Source organism: Plecotus auritus (genome assembly GCF_963455305.1).
Source record: "Plecotus auritus genome assembly, chromosome: X".
NCBI classification, from domain to species: Eukaryota; Metazoa; Chordata; class Mammalia; order Chiroptera; family Vespertilionidae; genus Plecotus; species Plecotus auritus.
Window position 1 is genome coordinate 82,719,264 of NC_137784.1, and position 18,559 is coordinate 82,737,822.

An 18,559-nucleotide genomic window follows, 5' to 3' on the forward strand; every position below is an offset into this window, starting at 1 on the left:
CAAAGAGCTTTCTTTATGTTCGCAGATTCTAGCTCCTCACCTGTCCATTTTTTTTTTTTTCTAAAACCACGCGACACACCTGGCTACACAGCCTTAGATCCTACTCTGTCCATCCCGTTACCCTTTTAAAAGGCGGATCCCGCAGTGTCCTTTCCTCCCTCCCAGCCACCTCTACCCCCAGTCGGCTGGGCGGAGCTTCACGCCAAAGCCCCAGAGCCCTACGCGGCCGCAGCAAAAGCGGTGACGAGCTGCTTCTGCGGCAACGTCTACACCGAGGATTCGTGCCTCTGGGCTCTAACATAGCTCGCTGCTCGCGCCAGTGTCTCCCCGCCCCCTCCCCACCTGGCGCGCACCTGGTCAAGGCCAAGGTCTTGCCGCCATCTAGGAGGGCGCGTGTCACAGGCCCTAGGGAACCGCAGACCGCGCGCGCCATGGGGCCACCGCCCGGGGCCGGGGTCTCCTGCCGCCGAAGCTGCGGCTTTTCCCGGTTGCTGGCGTGGTGCTTCCTGCTGGCCCTGAGTCCGCAAGCCCCCGGCTCCCGGGGAGCTGAAGCTGTGTGGACCGCGTATCTCAACGTGTCCTGGCGGGTTCCGCACACCGGAGTGAACCGCACCGTGTGGGAGCTGAGCGAGGAGGGCGTGTACGGCCAGGATTCGCCGCTCCTGCCAGTGGCTGGGGTCCTGGTACCGCCCGACGGGCCAGGGGCGCTCAATGCCTGTAACCCGCACACGAATTTCACGGTGCCCACGGTCCCTGGGGACTGGGGACGCACCGTTCAAGTCTCTTGGTTGGCCCTCATCCAGCGCGGAGGGGGCTGCACCTTCGCAGACAAGATCCATCTGGCTTATGAGAGAGGGGCGTCTGGAGCCGTCATCTTTAACTTCCCAGGGACCCGCAATGAGGTCATCCCCATGTCTCACCCGGGTGAGTGTGGCTACTAAATTGTGTCTTTTCAAACCCCTTCCAAGGCCAGTTTCTCTTATTTTCCTCGATGCTCTCCTATATCTTTGCTCCGAAAGAAAACCAGTGCCCGTTCTGTCTCCACCGAAAGAAACTGGGGCCTCTTCTCTGGGAGATTTACCCTGCGTTGGGGGTTGGGCAGAAAAAACCTTTAGAATTTGTCTCTCCGGTAGAAAAGGGTAAGACAAACAGAATGCGGAGGCTGGCAACTGGAGGAGTGTTGGGACTCTTCGTGTCGCCTTTACCTGGTGTTTCACAAGGGTGTCTTGTATTGGATTAATTGGTGGTGGGCATTGGCTTTGAAATGACTTTGGGAGAAGACTTCCTGAAAATCCCTTCCTCACTCTTTTCCTGTTGAACAACCTCAGGCCTGCAGCAGATTTTCCCCTCGCCTCTCCCTGTTTTTCTCTTCATGTTTCCTAGTATCAGGTACAAAGATTGTGTTACTGTGCCCTGTTAACCTCATTGCAGTTTTGGTGGCAACTTTGCTTTGCTCTTGGGCTCTTCTCTGCCCAGGGGTCTCAGGGCCCAAGTGTTTGTTGGTATCAGTGATTTCCTTTGCCTTTGAAAAGTGACAAAAGAGGTGATTAATGTTATTGAAAAAGTAGAGGTTTATGCATAAGGATAGCAAAAGCCTAGACTTTGGGAAAAGTAGTCAAAGTGGGTCTTTAATTTCTGGAGATGATGTGGGTTACAATTTTTCCCTCTGTAGTTATCCTTCCAGAAACCTTTTCCTTAATTGTAATTAGATATCCATTATATATATATATATAGTGATCTTAGCCCAAAATTTTTGGAAGAAAAAGGAAGAGACATAACAGCAATATATCATAGTTGTTGAGAGCTGGGCCTCAAGTCAGGCCTTGGAATGCTGGTTCCATTGCTTACTAGTTCTGTGACCTTGGACAACTTATTTGAAGTCTTTGAGTCTGATTTCCCTCATCAATTAAATGGGAAAGAACTAAGAACTACTCCCATAGGTTTGCTTAAGGATGAAATGAAATAAGGCCTATAAAGACACATCATCTTTCTCAGTCAAGTTTAGCTAATAGGATTAGCCTTTTAGGAGTCACTGGAGAAATTTATTTACTTAAGTACTTACAGGGATTTTTGTGTGTTTTTTCCCCTAAAACATTGTGTCTAGCACTGCCTAGAGAGCACTTGCATTACTTGCATTGAGTGCCTGGGTGGCTTAATGGAAAGAAGACTGAATTGGAACTCAGGAGATTTTAGCCTCTTCTTTGCCTCTACCAGCTTTATAACCTGTACTAGTTACTTAGTCAAATGATAGTACAGAGGTAGGAGCTGGAAGCCAAGTTGGCAGAGTGAGCTGAGACAAAAGTGAACTAGATGAACTCTAATATTCCTTCTTGTGATTCCTTCCTGCTGTGATTCTTAGATTTTATATTGATTAAAGGAGCAACCCTATGTATCTCTCTTGGTTGATAATCCATTGATTAGAATGAAATTACTCTTTTTCTCTTTTTTTCCCTTGTACTTTTTTATTGTTGACACTATTTCAGTTGTCCCCCATATCCCCCTCTACCCAGCCCCTGCCCACCTTGGCCTTCACCTTGAATTTATTGGGGTGAAATTGATTAATAAAATTATAAAGGTTTCAAGTGTACAGTTCTATAATACATTATCTATATAATGTATTGTGTGTTCATCACCTGAAGTCAAGTCTCCTTCATCACCATTTATCCCCCCTTTACCCTCTTCTACCACCCCTACCCCCTTTTCCCTCTGATAATCCACCATAATGTTGTCTGTCTGTGAGTATTTTGTGGGTGTTTTTTGTTTGTTTGTTTGTTTGTTTGTTTTTACTTACTCCCTTCTTAAAAGCTAATAAAAATGAAGAATAAGAACTTGGTAAATTTTAAAGTCCTTACATTTTAATTGGCTACTTTAATGCAAGGGTTTGACTTTGTCTCCTCCAAATGAGATTTGCTTGCATAAATTATTTGGAATTGAAGAGTAGTCTTTAATTAAAGAGTTTCTACTTAAACTATTTTCATCCTGATAGTTTTAGGGGTAATAAAATTAATTTTGTTGCACTCCTACTGTGTGCCTGGCACTCTGCATACACCTTGGTTTCTGAAGTGTTGAGTTTTGGATAGGAGACTGCCTTGTTGGCAGAGAAAGGGTGGAGGACAAAAAGAAGTAGCCGTGGGGGAAATGTGGACAAGAAATGGCAATGTGAGCCCAGCTGGTGTTGCTCAGTGGTTGAGTGTCAGCCTATATACCAGGAGGTCATGGTTGGATTCCTGATCAGGGCATATGCCTGCAATGCTCGATCCCCAGTGTTGGGTGTGCAGGAGGCAACCGATTTGTGATTTTCTCTCATCATTGATGTTTCTATCTCTCTCCTCCCTTCCTCTCTGAAATCAATAAAAATATATTTTAAAAAAAGAATGTGAATCAAATTCTGGATTTACCATAGCTTTGTGTCCTTGGTCAGATTATTTACCTTTACTGAGTCTCAGTTTCCCCATCCATAAGATGGTGATAATATTTACATTGCTGTGATTATTAATGATAACATGTGTAAACTACCTAGCAGATAATAAACACTCAATCAAAGTTAATTATGATAATAAGTTGATGCTAAAAGGTGTAAAAAATTAACATACAAATATATGATTATGCAACTGTTAGTTTGAAGACATGAAAACACTGGGAATCTAATCATGGCTGTTTTGCTTCAGAATACTATATAGAAATAAAGCCCTAAATATTGATCACTTAATTAAATTACATTCCTAAAGGTATTTTAATACTTTAAAAATGTCTTATTATCTGAGATTATGACTATGGCAAAGTTTATCATTAGACTAATTAGCTATAAAAAAGCTAGCTGGTTCCTTGAAATATGGAGTTACATTTCTCTCTTGAACTCCGGCAGAAACTACTTTTCAACATGGGGAAAATCACTTTGCATTTCTTTCACGTGTATTATTGAACATTTGACAAAGTGCTGTTTCTCATTTGCTTTGCTCATTCCTGAGATAAATCCTAGGGTTCATTGTAATCTCTGGTCAAAAACGACCTATGTTGAATCTTAGTGGCAGAGAGGTAGGACTGAGGTTTGTTTAAGTGCTGATTATTTCAATATGTATTGCTATGAATTGCACAAGGGTCACCAAATGTGGAAAAGCCAGTGTTGTCTTCTTTGTTCACAAAATCTCTCTTCACCCACTCTCACAGGGGACTGTGCTTGAATTGTTTTATCTTTGAGTTTATGCTGAGCATCCACACTCTTACCTATTACAAACCTATGACCATGAAGACCCATTTGTTCCAAGACAACAGAACTAATTGGTTTAGTTCTGGTTTAGAACTGTTTTTAGAATAGTTGCTTTAAAACTGTTGTTTACCAGAGAGAAATTCCACTATATAAGAGCAATTGATTAGAAAAATGAGGCTGTTTTTATGTATACTGACATTTTACAGAAGGGTAAACTGTAGCTTTGCATCAACCCATGCAGTTTATTTCTGTATAGTATTATTTGGGTTGCAAAGTATTCAGAAAATCCTGATTCACACAGATAATTGTAAATGATATACATTTATTGACAGCTTGTCTTGCTATCTCTGAATATTTTCCAGTTAAATTGACCCAGAAACCTGGAAGAAATTAAGAGAACATTTTGTTTTCAAAGTTTAATTACTATTCATATGTCTTAACTATGAAAATAAGATAAGAAGCAGCCCAAACTTAGACTAAGCACTAATGCCTTCTAAAATGTAGGATTGTCACAATGAGACAAGGTACACATGTTTTTTGTTATTGTGCAACTGATTGTTCTGCTTTCACCATGCAGATGGGTCTGAACTTTGCATGCTGTCTAATTTAGCACATCCTACAGGTTCAAATGGTGTAGATACTTGCTTGTACAATTTTCCTTGAATCAACATATGCAGGCATAAGTTTGTTGAAAGACTTGTGTAGAGCTACAGCCGTCGTAACACATTTACAAGAACTTGAAACATATTCAAAGGTATGGAAGGAGAAGCATTATTTCTGAGTACTGTAAGAAAGTGAATGAACTAAGTAGTTTAGTTAATTACTGGGTGAAAAACAGTTGCTTCTACTAGTATATATTGTTGGAAGACAGTAGAGCATATTAAGAGGTTGGCTCTGTCAATTACTATTCTTAAAATCTTAGCCCATTATTTTACTTCTCTAAGTCTCAGTTTTCTCCTATGTAAGATGGGCATAATAATAAACTTGCCTTATAAAGCTGCTGTGATTAAATGAGATAATACAGATGAAGTGTTTAAGACAGTTCTTGGCATATAGGAAGTTGCTATAATTTTTTAAATCACAGTTAACATAGTTAAATGTATTTAGAAAATGAAAATAGAATATTATGTTTGTAGTACACAATTTGAAAATGAATGGCCGAGAGTACTTCAAAGTCTACATTACCTGAAATCCTAAATTTAACTCTTTTTTGTTGTTGTTGTCAATCCTCACCCAAGGATTTTTTCCATAGAGAGAGTAGGAGGGGAGGAGAGAGAAAAACATCAATGGGAGAGAGATGATGTGAGAGAGACACATCTATTGGCAATTGGTGTGGGGCGGGGAGCCTGCAACAGAGGTATGTGCCCTTGACAGGAACTGAACCCTGACCCTTCACTCTGTGGCTGACACTCTAACCACTGAGCAAACCAGCCAGGGCCTAAATTTAACTCTAGGAATAGGGTGAGTAGACTGAATTCCTTACAAGAAAATGATCTTTTGACCCACCTGTGTTTGTCATTGTTTTCTCAAATAACTGCTTCTTCTTCAATCTCCTACCCATCTTTTTTCTATTCACAAAGACTTTGAGATAGTATTTTATGCTGATTTATCACTACCCAATCCCTTCTCAACCACTTGATATTTAGTTTTCTGATTTTTTTTTACTAGGATGTTGACTTTGAAAAGAACCTTTTTCCGTAGAGTGACAGGTTCAAAAGCGGATGAGAGGGGATTGAGTGTGATAATTTACCAAAGTAAAGTACCATTCCTAAATCTGTTTCCAGATACATCCTTTTTGATATCTCTGCAGTATTGTATTGATACTATTGACTACTCCTTTGAAATCCTCTCCCAAGCAGTCTCTGACTTTTCATGCCTCTCATTTGTTTCATTTTATTATTTTACTAGTGGCCTGGTGCACGGATTTGTGCACATTGAAAGGAAATTAATTAGAAGAAAGATTCGTGCAGTAATTATGTTACTGCAAAAAATTACATGTCAAAATAGTATATATAATATCATAATAATAAAAGAACAAGAGGCATCACAACCAAAACAACCAAACGACCGGTCACCAGAAGGTGCATGGAGCACCTCTCGGCCATCACGACCTAACAACCAGTCATTATGATGTCCACTGTGGCCAGTGAACTGGCCCTATCAAGGGGTGGGGCCAGCGGCCAACCTTGTGGCTCCTCCCCCCTACCAGCTTGCCCCTGATCGGACCCTCCTACCCCAATCAAGAGCTGGGCCTGCAAAAAACAAAAAAAAAAGAGCTGGGCCTGCTGGCCAAATGTCCTCACCCTCCCCCCCCACCACCACTAGCCGTGCCCCCATCAGCCTGCCCCACCACAATAGGCACGCAGCTCCTCTCCCCAGCCCACCTGCCCCTGATCACACCTCCCTGCCCCAATAGGGGGCAGAGTTGGGTGGCCAACCTCCTGCAGCCCCTCCCCCTGGCCATCCCACCCCTGATCACACCCCCCACCCCAATAGGGGGTGGAGCTGGCCAGCCAACCTCCTGCAGCCCCTCCCCCCAGCCGGCCACACCCCCGATGGGCCCCCACAATCCTGATCAACCCACAGCCCCTCCTCCTGGCCAGCCCCACCCCTGATTGCCACCCTACCTCAATAGGGGGCGGGGCTGGCCCACCAAACTCCTGCAGCCCCTCCCCCCAGCTGGCTACACCCTTGATGGGCCCCCACAGTCCTGATCAGCCTGCAGCCCCTCACCCTAGCCCCCCACCCCTTATCACACCCCCCACCCCAATAGGGGGTAGAGCTGGCCAGCCAACCGCCCATGTCCCCTCCCCATGGCCAGGCTGGCCAGACCCCCACCCATGCACGAATTCATGCACCAGGCCTCTAATATATATATATATATATATATGTGTGTGTGTGTGTGTGTGTGTGTGTGTGTGTGTGTGTGTATGTATATCCATACACACACACACACACACACACACACACACACACACTGAGTGGCCAGATTATTATGCATTCAGAGATCATAATAATCTGGCCACGCAGTGTAGATTAACTCATTCATTTAACACCTCTTCTTCCTTGCATTCAAAACTAGGCCCTCAACATTCCCCCTCCAATAAATAAGTGCCACACCAGTTGATTCTATCACTTTAAATCTTTTAACATATGTTCCCTTCTCTTTTGCAACTGTTACTGTTGTGCTTTCAGTTCCTGTGTCTTCTCATGGGAACAAATACTTAGTCTCCTAATTTAATAGGTCTCCCTGCCTTCAGTGGTTACTTCCTTCCAGTTCTTCTACATTGCCACTGGACCACACCTTTCATCACATACACGCCGTTGCTCAAAAACTCATTACTTATAAATTTTGAACTACATTCCCCAGAAGAATCTTAATGTAGTCCCAACCTACTGTTAAAGTTTTATATACCTCTTCTTTAATGTTGATCCCTGCATGTTCTCTCTTCTTTCCATTGTCATTCCTTTGCCTATATTTCTGCTTTTGCCTACATATTCTTTTCTTCCCAGCTCTGCTGGTCAAAACTTACTCAACCTTCAAAATCCAACACAAATGCCTCCTTATCTTTGAAGTATTTCTCAATGCCTTCTCTTCCTCTTCCCACCACAGTGCACATCAAAACCAAAATAATCTCTTTTCTTTTCTCCCTTAGTACTCCATCTCTTATAGTAATTACTGCATTTTGTTTATATATGTCAATATCATATCCTAGATCATAATCATTTTAATATTAATTTTCATATTTCCCACTGAAATATTTGTACTGTAAGTGCTCTGGTAATGTGGGTGGAGTTGCCTTAAATACCCAAGAATGCCAGAGGGTCATAAGATTCATTAGAAAAGTATCTAATGGAAGGGGATTGAAATTCAATTCATTAAGCATTTATCAAGTGTATATTGTATGCTAGGTACTGTGCTTCTTGCCTGAATATCCAAAATAATTAATGTAATGTAGGAGAAATAAGAATATACAAATATTTCAAGAATGCTAGTTTCCTAATATTTATGGCGATCACCGTCATGGGCCAGTTTATGGGTTTCAAATGGCAAAATGACCTGGATAACAAAGAAATGGTGACAATGAGTTTTTACATTGAACTTTTCCCATTTTATTTTTGATGTTTTAAAATTTTGATTTACACCAGCATTCAATTTATGTCTCCAATTAAAATACTTCCATTGAACATGTTGATGAATATGGAATTCTATTACATAAAAACCTTAAATAAATACATAGTTTGGTGAGCAAATTGTTTTTCTAAGCATATAAAAAAACTTTTATTCCCCCTGCCCAGTCCCTGTAAAATATCTGTTACGTTGTATAGGATACTATATTTAATCTCTGTTCCCGGGCTTATGGAGGAAATAGAGGAAAGTACCAAAGAAATTTTCTAAGTTATTTTCTATTATAAAATTAATCATGCTTCTTGCAGTAAACTTAGAAAATACAAAAAAGTTTAAAAATAAAAATAAAAACTATGCATAATTCCACAGAGGTAGTACCATTACTGTTCCTTCCTGTGTCTTTTTCCATGTCTAGGTATAGTTTTGTGTCCTACTTTTATCTTAATGATTATTTATTTCATGAGTATTAATGTAGTATTAAGAAAATAGGTATAGTTTAAAATGCATAAATATAACCATTTTAGCATTTAGAAGTGGTTTTGTTGTCATTTTCTTCTTTTGTTCTGCATACATATTATTTAAAGAATTATATACTATATATACAGTTTTATATGCTGCTTGTTATTGTAAGCATTTCCCCATGTAATTAAAAATAGAAAGAGGGTTCTCTTATAAGTTGAAGGTGGTAGTCTTTGACTAGGGGCAGTTTGAACATCTCTTCCAAAAAGTAACAGGGAGCACAGGAATGTTGACAGGTAGTGGTGTGAATTAGAACATTTAAAACAAAAATATGCACCACAGAGTTTTACATAAAAACATACTAGCCATAAATTTGATGTGGTCTAACCCACATGCATTGCCTATTGTGGCCTCGGTCTTTTGAAAGTTTTGATTACCACTGTACTTTAGTTCCTTTTCTCCCATGAAATTCCTACAGTTTACAAATGAGGTTTGCACCCAGTTTCTGTTTTGCTTGGTTAAGTAGCACCTCATTGATTAAAATGGCTTTTCTTTTTCATGATGGTCACTGAACTGTAAACTATTGTTGGGGTTTTCCCCAAAGGGTACTTGATAGGGTACCACAGGTATTGCTTAGCCATGAATACTTTTTTGTATATGTAAACTTAATTGAAGCATAAATACATACCAGAAAGGTACAGAAATCATTAGTGCATAGCTCAGTGAATTTTCACGAAGTGAACACACCTGTGTAACCAGCATCTCAATCAAGAAATAGATTAGTACCAGAATCCCAGAAGACTACCACACACACCAAGATGAAGAATTTTTGAAGCAGCACAATTGTCAACTTTGCCTCCTGAGGGAATGATGTCTTGCAGCATGTGGTAGGAGCCTAGTCACCCACAGAAACAGTCTCCTTCACTGCATTGAAGCTAGTTAACTATCGCGATTCTCAGCTACATACTACAGGGAATTATTTCTAACCATGGAGTACGTGCACTTTTGATGTGCTTACTAAGCAAGTTCAGAGTTGCCACATTTTGATGTTAACACCCACTTTGAAGCCCTTTGGGCAAAGCAGAGCACAAAGGCTCTTTGTTATTAATGCATTTCCTGTTCTGTCTTTTTCTTTATTGGCTCTATGTATGTCTTTCTATTATAGTGGTATATAGTTAATTACTGCTTTAATTTATCCGTAGGCTTATTACAATATTGATTTCTTTCAAAAAGAAAATTTGGTGATTCATTCCTAACTTAATGGAGGCTGTTAGATTCACAACCTAGTTGTGATTTACTTGGTTTTAATGCTTCAATGCTCAAGTTAGATATACATCAGTGATTTTCAAAACCCTATCTAACTCCTTTATTTTTATCTTTTTTGAAAGACAATGGTACTAGAACTCACGTGTTGATATGTATGTATATGTTTTTCTCAAGATATTAATCACTATCATTTCAGATAGCATGTTGAAGTAGCTTAGTTAAATGCTGCCTGCAACTAAAAAGTCTTAACTTTTAAAAAGAAAATACACCAAAATGTTACCCTTGATTATTTCTGGTTGGCAGAATTATGGGTGATTGTTTTTCACTGAATATTTTTTTTTCTGAACTTTCTATAATGAATAACCTTTATACTTATAATTAGAAAAACCACTTATTTAAAAAAATACTCCTATAGTGTTAATAAATCTTAAAGAAAGCATTAATAATGTGACTATAACAACAATAGGAACAAAGCATCCTATATAATAAAAAGGTAATATGCAAATTGACCCTAATGGCGCACTGACCACCTCTCAGTCCCTCCTCCCCTCCCCCCACCGGCAGGCTCCAATCGCCCAATGGCGAATGGGGAACCAGGGGGAGGGGGAAGGTGGCAGTGGGGGGTGGGGCTGGCTTCCGGCAGCCAGGGAAGATGGCCCTGATTGCAGGCCAGGCCTACAGACCGTACCCGTGCATGATTTCGTGTGCCGGGCCTCTAGTATTTGATAATAGAAATGATTTACAGACTACTATGAAAATTTTAAAAAATTGGTTTGGCCTTTTGAATATATCTAACACATATAATTGTTAGGGTGGCTCTTTCTTGTTTACACTAGTTTCTTAATATGTAAAATGAACCTCGAACACTGAAGAACTGACTTTTTCTATTTTAATATGGAATATTTCTTTTCTCTTTACCCTTTGTATCACTATTTATATTTTTTCTTTCCCCCTTACACACACACACACCTCACCTTTCTTAGTATTTATTTTTCTTTCACATAAGAAGTTTTCTTCCTCTCACTAGCCCCCTTCAATATCTATTATTGTCAATACTTTTAAGATTAGTGCAAAGTTTAACATCTTACAATGAAGAAACCAATATATTGGCAGTTTTCACCCATGACATACTGGGTTCATCTGATGACAACAGTTTATGTTATTCTATAAGACAGGATGAATTTTTAGAATAAGGGCAGAAAGGAATCATGGTGTTCTTATTTTACACTTTATTAATGACATGCAGAACATATAAGCTCAATCAAAATTGCATTGGATACATTAAAATTGAGATACTTTTTAAAATTTTATTCAATTATAGGGGTGACATTGGTTAATAAAATTGTATAGATTTCAAGTGTACTTGTTTTGTAAATTAGCATTTCCCTTGAAATGATATTATGCTATACAGAACTCCACCAGTTGGTGGTTTGCACAATAAATTGTCTAATTCATGGGTAGCTTCTGTACCCTACTTTTCCTCATGGGACACATTTCATGACCTACTTTTCTATCCCCTTTCTCTTCCTTTAATAGCATTATTAATTCTACTTTATATAATCTTACATATACAAACAAATACACACACACACACACACACACACACACACACACACACACACCTTCTTGGAGCCCCATCTTCCTTTTCAAAGTATTTGAACTTCCTTTTATGTGATTCCACTTCTTTTGAAATGAAATTAAGCATTATAACAAATTAGTGCTCTCAGTACCTAAGGACCCTGAATGTGTCCATAACTCACTCTCACAATCTCCACAAAAACTTATCAATCATGTGATCCTCCTGATTAAATATGTATTTTTATGTGCCAATATTTAAGATAAATTTTAAATGCTTTTGTTTGTTTTAGGTATTTCAGTGATACTGTTTCCTGAAAAGTTTTGTTACAAATATCAGTTAAATAATAATTTCCATATGTTTTGCAGTTTTTAGCCCTCAAAGCATTTCACATGCACTAATCTGTGGACTCATTTAGGAACCAAAACACTATTTAGCAACATTACTATAGGAAAATGTATTGTCTTTAATTCCACACAACAACCCATTAGTGTTCCTGTTGTGGTTATTGTTAATAATGATAAGCTCATGGCAAAAACTAAAAGCATTTCCCCTAAGAACAGGAACAAGACAGGAATGTCTGCTTTCACCACTCTTATTCAACACTAGTATCCCTGCACACAAATTCATGCGCCAGTAGCTCTCCATTGCCCTCCTGTAGCTCTCCACCTCCTGCCCCGCCCTTCTGTAGCTCCCCCTGCCCCTCTCCCCCTCCTCCCCTTATAGCTTGCTGCCCTGCCCCCTCCTGTAGCTTTTTGTTGCCTGCTTGTAGTTCGCTGCCCCATCCTCCTGCATATCCATGATCTGGTCCTTACACGGTTGGTCGTTGGTCGTTATGCCTCAAGGCTTAATAGATAATTAGCATATTCCTCTCTTATTTTATAGGATGGTACTGGAAGTTCTAGCCATAGCAATCAGACAAGAAGAAGAAATAAAAGGTATTGAAATTGGAAGGGAGGAAGTAAAACTGTCATTATCCACAGATGACATGATATTATACATAGAAAACCCTAAAGACTCCATAAAAAAACTACTAGATTTAATTTAATAAATGAATTTGGCAATGTAGCAGGATACAAAATCAACACCCAAAAATCGATGGCTTTATTATACACCAATAATGAATTACCAGAAAGAGAAACTAAACAAATAATCCCATTTACCATTGCAACAAAAAAATTAAGATACTTAGGAATAAACTTAACCAAGGATGCAAAAGACCTGTACTCAGAAAACTACAGAATTTTGAAAAAAAGAGATAGAAGAAGATATAAACAAGTGGAAGGAATTACTGTGTTCATGGATGGGTAGAATCAACATCATTAAAATGTCCATACTACCCAAGGCAATCTACAGATTCAATACAATCCCTATTAAGATGCTCAAAATCGCCGAAACCGGTTTGGCTCAGTGGATAGAGCGTCGGCCTGCAGACTGAAGGGTCCCGGGTTCGATTCCGGTCAAGGGCATGTACCTCGGTTGCGGGCACATCCCCAGTGGGAGGTGTGCAGGAGGCAGCTGGTCGATGTTTCTCTCTCATCGATGTTTCTAGCTCTCTATCCCTCTCCCTTCCTCTCTGTAAAATATCAATAAAATATATATTAAAAAAATTTTTTAAAAAAGATGCTCAAAATCATGAATCATCCAAGAGATGCAAATCAAAATGACAATGAGGTACCATCTCACACCTGTCAGAATGGCTACCATCAACAAATGATGAGTGCTGGTGAAGATGTGGAGTAAAGGGAACCATAGTACACTGCTTATGGGAATGCAGACTGGTGCAACCATTATGGAAAACAGTATGGAATTTCCTGAAAAAATTAAATATGGAGCTGCCATTTGACCCAGTGATCCCACTTCTAAGAATATATCCTAAGAAACCCAAAGCACCAATCAGAAAGAATGTATGCACCCCTATGTTCATAGCAGCACAATTTACAATAGCTAAGATCTGGAAACAGCCCAAGTGCCCATCAGTAGATGAGTGGATAAAAAAAGCTGTGGCACATTTATACCATGGAATACTATGCAGCAGTAAAAAAGAAAAATCTCTTACTCTTTGAGACAGCATGGAGGGACCTGGAGAATATCATGCTAAGTGAAATAAGTCAGTCAGATAAAGACAAGTATCACATGATCTCACTCATATGTGGAATCTAAGTAACAAAATAAACTGATGAATGGAAGCATGGAACAGAGTGTGGAATCTCAGAGGGAAGGCATGGGAGGGTGGGTAGGTGGGAGGTAATCAACCAAAGGCCTTGTATGCATAACTCATGGACACAGACAATGGGAGTGGGCTGCAGGGAGTCAATGTGGAAACAAGGGGACATATATAATACTTTCAACAATAAAGAATTATTAAAAAATGATAGGCCCATGAAAAATAGTTTATTACAGTTGACCCTTGAACAACATAGGTTTGGACTGTGCAGGTCCTCCACTTATACATGGATTTTTTTTCAATAAATATACAGTTAATCAAAACAAAAGTGAGGAACCATCTCACACCTGTCAGAATGGCTATCATCAACAAATCAACAAGTGACAAGTGCTGGTGAGGATGTGGAGGAAAAGGAACCCTGTGCACTGCTGGTGGGAATTCAGACTGGTGTAGCCACTGTGGAAAACAGTATGAAGTTTCCTAATGAAATTTCCATTTGACCCAGTAATCCCACTTCTAGGAATAATAGTATATCCCAAGAAAACGGAAACACCAATCAGAAAGGATATATGCACCCCTATGTTCATAGCAGCACAATTTACAATAGCTAAGATTTGGAAACAGCCTAAGTGCCCATCAGCAGATGAGTGGATTAGGAAACTGTGGTACATCTACACAATGGAATACTACGCTGTTGTAAAAAAGAAGGAACTCTTACCATTTGCAACAGCATGGATGGAACTGGAGAGCATTATGCTAAGTGAAATAAGCCAGTCAGAGAAAGATAAATATCACATGATCTCACTCATTTGTGGAATATAATAACATAAACTGATGAACAGAAATAGAACCAGAGACATAGAAGCATTGAACAGACTGTCCAACCTATGAGGGAAGGCAAAGGATGAGGGGGTAAGAGATCAACCAAAGGACTTATATGCATGCATATGCACATCACCAATGGACACAGACAGTAGGGGGGTGAAGGCATGTGCTGGGGGTGGGAGTGGCCAGGGAGAGGCCAATGGGGGAAAAAGAAGACTCATGTAATACTTTAAACAATAAAAAATTTAAATAAAGAGTTGACTCTCCACATCCCTGGGTTGCACCTCAACCATGATAGAAAACAATATTTTGGATCTGTAGTTGGGAATCTGTGGATGGTGAGGGCCAACTATATGCATTGTTCTATGTGATTTCACATAAGGGACTTGAGCATACCCATTTTATATAAGGGATGTCCTAAAACCAATCCCCAGCAGATACCAAGGGACAAGTATAGTTAAGTTTGGGGAGAGGCAAAATTTATATATTAATTTTCAACTGTATGGGGTCAGAACTTTTAATCCCCCTCCCCCGTTGTTTAAGTCAACTGTAGGAGACATAAAATGGTGGCTGAATAGGCAGACATGTCCCAAACCTTATCCCAGAGCAGATAAAAGGGCATCTAAATTGAATATCATCCACCCAGAATTGTTGAAGTCAACACAGCTGTTGAGACAATTCACAGCCGGGAAGGGCAGAGGATGCCTGAAGAACAGTAGGTTCGGGGATCTGGGCTGGAAAGAGTTGCGAGACCTCCAAGCCCAGAGGGTCAGAAGGAAGCTGCACAGCACCAAGTCCGTGTTCCCTGAGGACAGGAGTAACAACTAACTGTGGAAAGGAAGTCCACAGGGCTGCTGGCAGCAGGGAATTCTAGGTCTAAGTCCATAGCCACGAGAGACTGAGCCCAGAGGGGCAGCCTGAAGGAAATACCCAAGCTGCATGGTTCTGGGGGAAGAGAAACTCGAAGTGGCATGGTTGTTTATTCTGGGTCTTTGCTTTTATTTGCTAAACCCAGTTCATAGGACCTTTCAAATACAAACAATCACCTGTGGCTGAGGTGCAGGTGGAGGTGAGGACTTGTGGAATCTGGGGAGAGACTGTGGAGAAGAGCAAGTCGGGAGAGGTGACCAGGAGTCCGGCAATGGGACATTCCTGACACTCCGGACCTAAGCAGCCATTTTCTCCTGAAGAGTTAGCTCCTCCCAGCAGTCTCCAGACAACCAATACAGCCACACCCAGACTACACCCTGAGTGGAACAAAGGTCACAAAAAATCTGAATAGCTCTTAAGAGCCTTCAGGGACTGGGTTGAAGAGAGGCCAGAAAGCAATTACGGCAACCTCCCTAACTGTAGCCTGGTCAGAAACGGCTGCTTGAGAGATTAAGATTGACAGTGGGCAGACAAGCTAAGTGGGCAGATTGGTCGGCCTGCTGGCAGTCAAGGTGGTAGAGATAGACACAAACAGAGGAGCCATGGATTGCTTGGAACTTCAACAGGGTGCTGACTACCTAATAGGAAACTGAGAAGTGGCAGACAGTACCGAAGAGTGGGAATTTAAACCAGCTCCTATGGGGCATTAAAACTTGGCTGAAACGAATGACTCTTCACTTTTCTATTTTTATTTTATTTATCTTTTATTTAAAATTTTTTTCCTCTTTATTTTCTTTTTTTGTTTCTTTATTTTTTATTTTTTCCATTATTTTTTCTTCATTCTATTTTTTTTAATGTTATTTTATTTCATCTTTTTTTTCCCCTTCTCTTTCTTTTCTTCTTATCCACTCATCCTCTTTCTACCTCCTCCGAGGTCCTCCCCATATTCATTCAATTCCTTAACTTTACTTTCTGTATATATGCTCAGCCTCTACAGATTCTGCCCCCACCCTCTTTTCTGGGTGTTTGTTGTTTTCATTTTTTAGTTTATCTGTTTGTTCTGTAGTGTGTTCTTCATATATATATATTTTTTTTTCTTTATCTTTCTTTTTTTTTCTCTCTTACCACTTTTTTCTTTCCTTGATAGCATTTTTGCTCTCTTTTCTCTCCCCTAATTCACTTTTCTCTGGTGGTCACTTATATTGGGGTTATTGGTGTCATGAGTACATTCCTGTTTTGTTTCCTTTGTGTCATGTCTTGTTGAGTTGTATTTTGTGCTTTTTGGTCAACATGGTAGAGAGTGAGCCACATAACCAGACACCTTGAGAGGAGACTACATCCATGAATGGGACAATAATACTCAAGACCCAGCTACACCAAGAGAACCCAAATAACTCAAGTAGGGGGCATCCCTAGATTACCCAGCCCAGAAGACCTGAGAGATTACACCACTGGGTCCCACAAACCATCTACTATATAAGACAAACTCAAAAAATCTGGGTGGCATAGCAGTTTGATCTAATATGTAGAAACAACCACAAAGGAATAGCAAAAATGGGGAGACATTCAAAAGAAAAAGAGGAATCACCAGAAAAGGAAATAAATGAAATGGAGGTGAGCAATTGTCAGAGAATTCAGAGCAATGGTCATAAGGACACTGAAAAGGATGGAAGACAAATTCAATGTGTAAAAATCAAGAGGAAATGAAAAGAATCAAGAGGAAATAAAGAATGACATAACCACAATAAAGAACACAATGGAAAGTTTCAACAATAGACTAGAAGAAGCTGAGTGAGCAGGGAGTAAGTAGCCCAGGATAAACAATGATGTGGTATTTTTCTTCTAGGGAGCTCATATTTTCAGGGTCTATTGCATTCCTCCAGAAAACATTAATAAATAGCAACAACAAATGTTGAATTTGGTTCCTAGAAATCTTGCTACCCTCAAACAAAAACTATGACAATAGAAAACTTTAGCATAAAAAAATTTAATGCAATTATAGGATACCAAATCCTATATAATAAAGAGGTAATATGCGAATTGACCATCACACCCTCACAAGATGGCTGCTTATGACCAGGACGGCAGGGGGTGCATAGTGAGGGACGACCAAACAACTGAACAAGCAGGCTGCATGGGGCGACCAGGCCGGCAGGGGCGTTAGTGAGGGACGACCAAATGACAACAAGCAGGCTGCGTGGGGCGACCATATTGGCGGGGGGGGCATGAGGGGCGACCAGGCGGGCAGGGGGTGGTAGTGAGGGACGACCAAATGACTGAACAAGCAGGCTGCATGGGGCAACCAGGCTGGTAGGGGGGTTAGTGAGGGACAACCAAATGACAACAAGCAGGCTGGTGGGGCGACCAGACTGGCAGGGGGGCCGTGAGGGGCGACCAGGCTGGTAGGGGGGTTAGTGAGGGACAACCAAATGACAACAAGCAGGCTGCGTGGGGCGACCAGACTGGCAGGGGGGCCGTGAGGGGCGACCAGGCCAGCAGGGGGGAGGAAGTGAGGGATGACCAAATGACTGAACAAGCAAGCTGCGTGGGATGACCAGACTGGCAGGGGGGCCATGAGGGTTGACCAGGCCAGCAGAGGGGAGCAGTTGGGGGCTAACAGGCTGGCAGGGGGGGGAAGTTAGGTGCAACCAGGCTGGCATGGGGGCAGTTGGCGGTGATTAGGCTGGCAAGGGGGGCAGTGAGGGGCGACTAGGCCAGCAGGGGGGCAGTTGGGGACGACCAGGCCAGCAGAGGGGGGCAGTTGGGTGTGACCAGGCCAGCAGGGGGCAGTAAGGAGTGACCAGGCAGTGGGGGGGGGCAGTTAGGGGCGACCAGGCTGGCAGGCAGGTGAGCGATTAGGAGACAGTGGTCCAGGATTGTGAGAGGGATGTCTGACTGCCAATTTAGGCCCAATCCCCAGGACATCCCCCGAGGGGTCCTGGATTGGAGAGGGTGTAGGCTGGGCTGAGGGGACCCCTCCGTGCACAAATTTTGTGCACTGGGCCTCTAGTTAATTAAATAACATTCATACTACAGTTTTTTTGTGACTTTGAAATAGCC

The 18,559-nt window shown here is 41.2% G+C and overlaps 1 protein-coding gene across 2 annotated transcripts in view; it reads left to right on the top strand.

Moving 5' to 3' along the window:
- Nucleotides 1-18,559, top strand: part of RNF128 (ring finger protein 128) — a gene marked incomplete at its 5' end in the record, with an annotated part of 144,850 nt that overhangs the window by 50,289 nt on the left and 76,002 nt on the right. The window contains one exon of one of the 2 annotated variants that reach the window (XM_080652933.1): nt 226-924. The exons of the other annotated variant lie outside the window; for it this stretch is intronic. Within the exon in view, the coding sequence (XP_080509059.1) occupies nt 432-924 (493 nt within the window). Of the gene's footprint in view, nt 1-225; nt 925-18,559 lie in introns of those variants that run through there. 2 annotated transcript variants of the gene reach the window in all.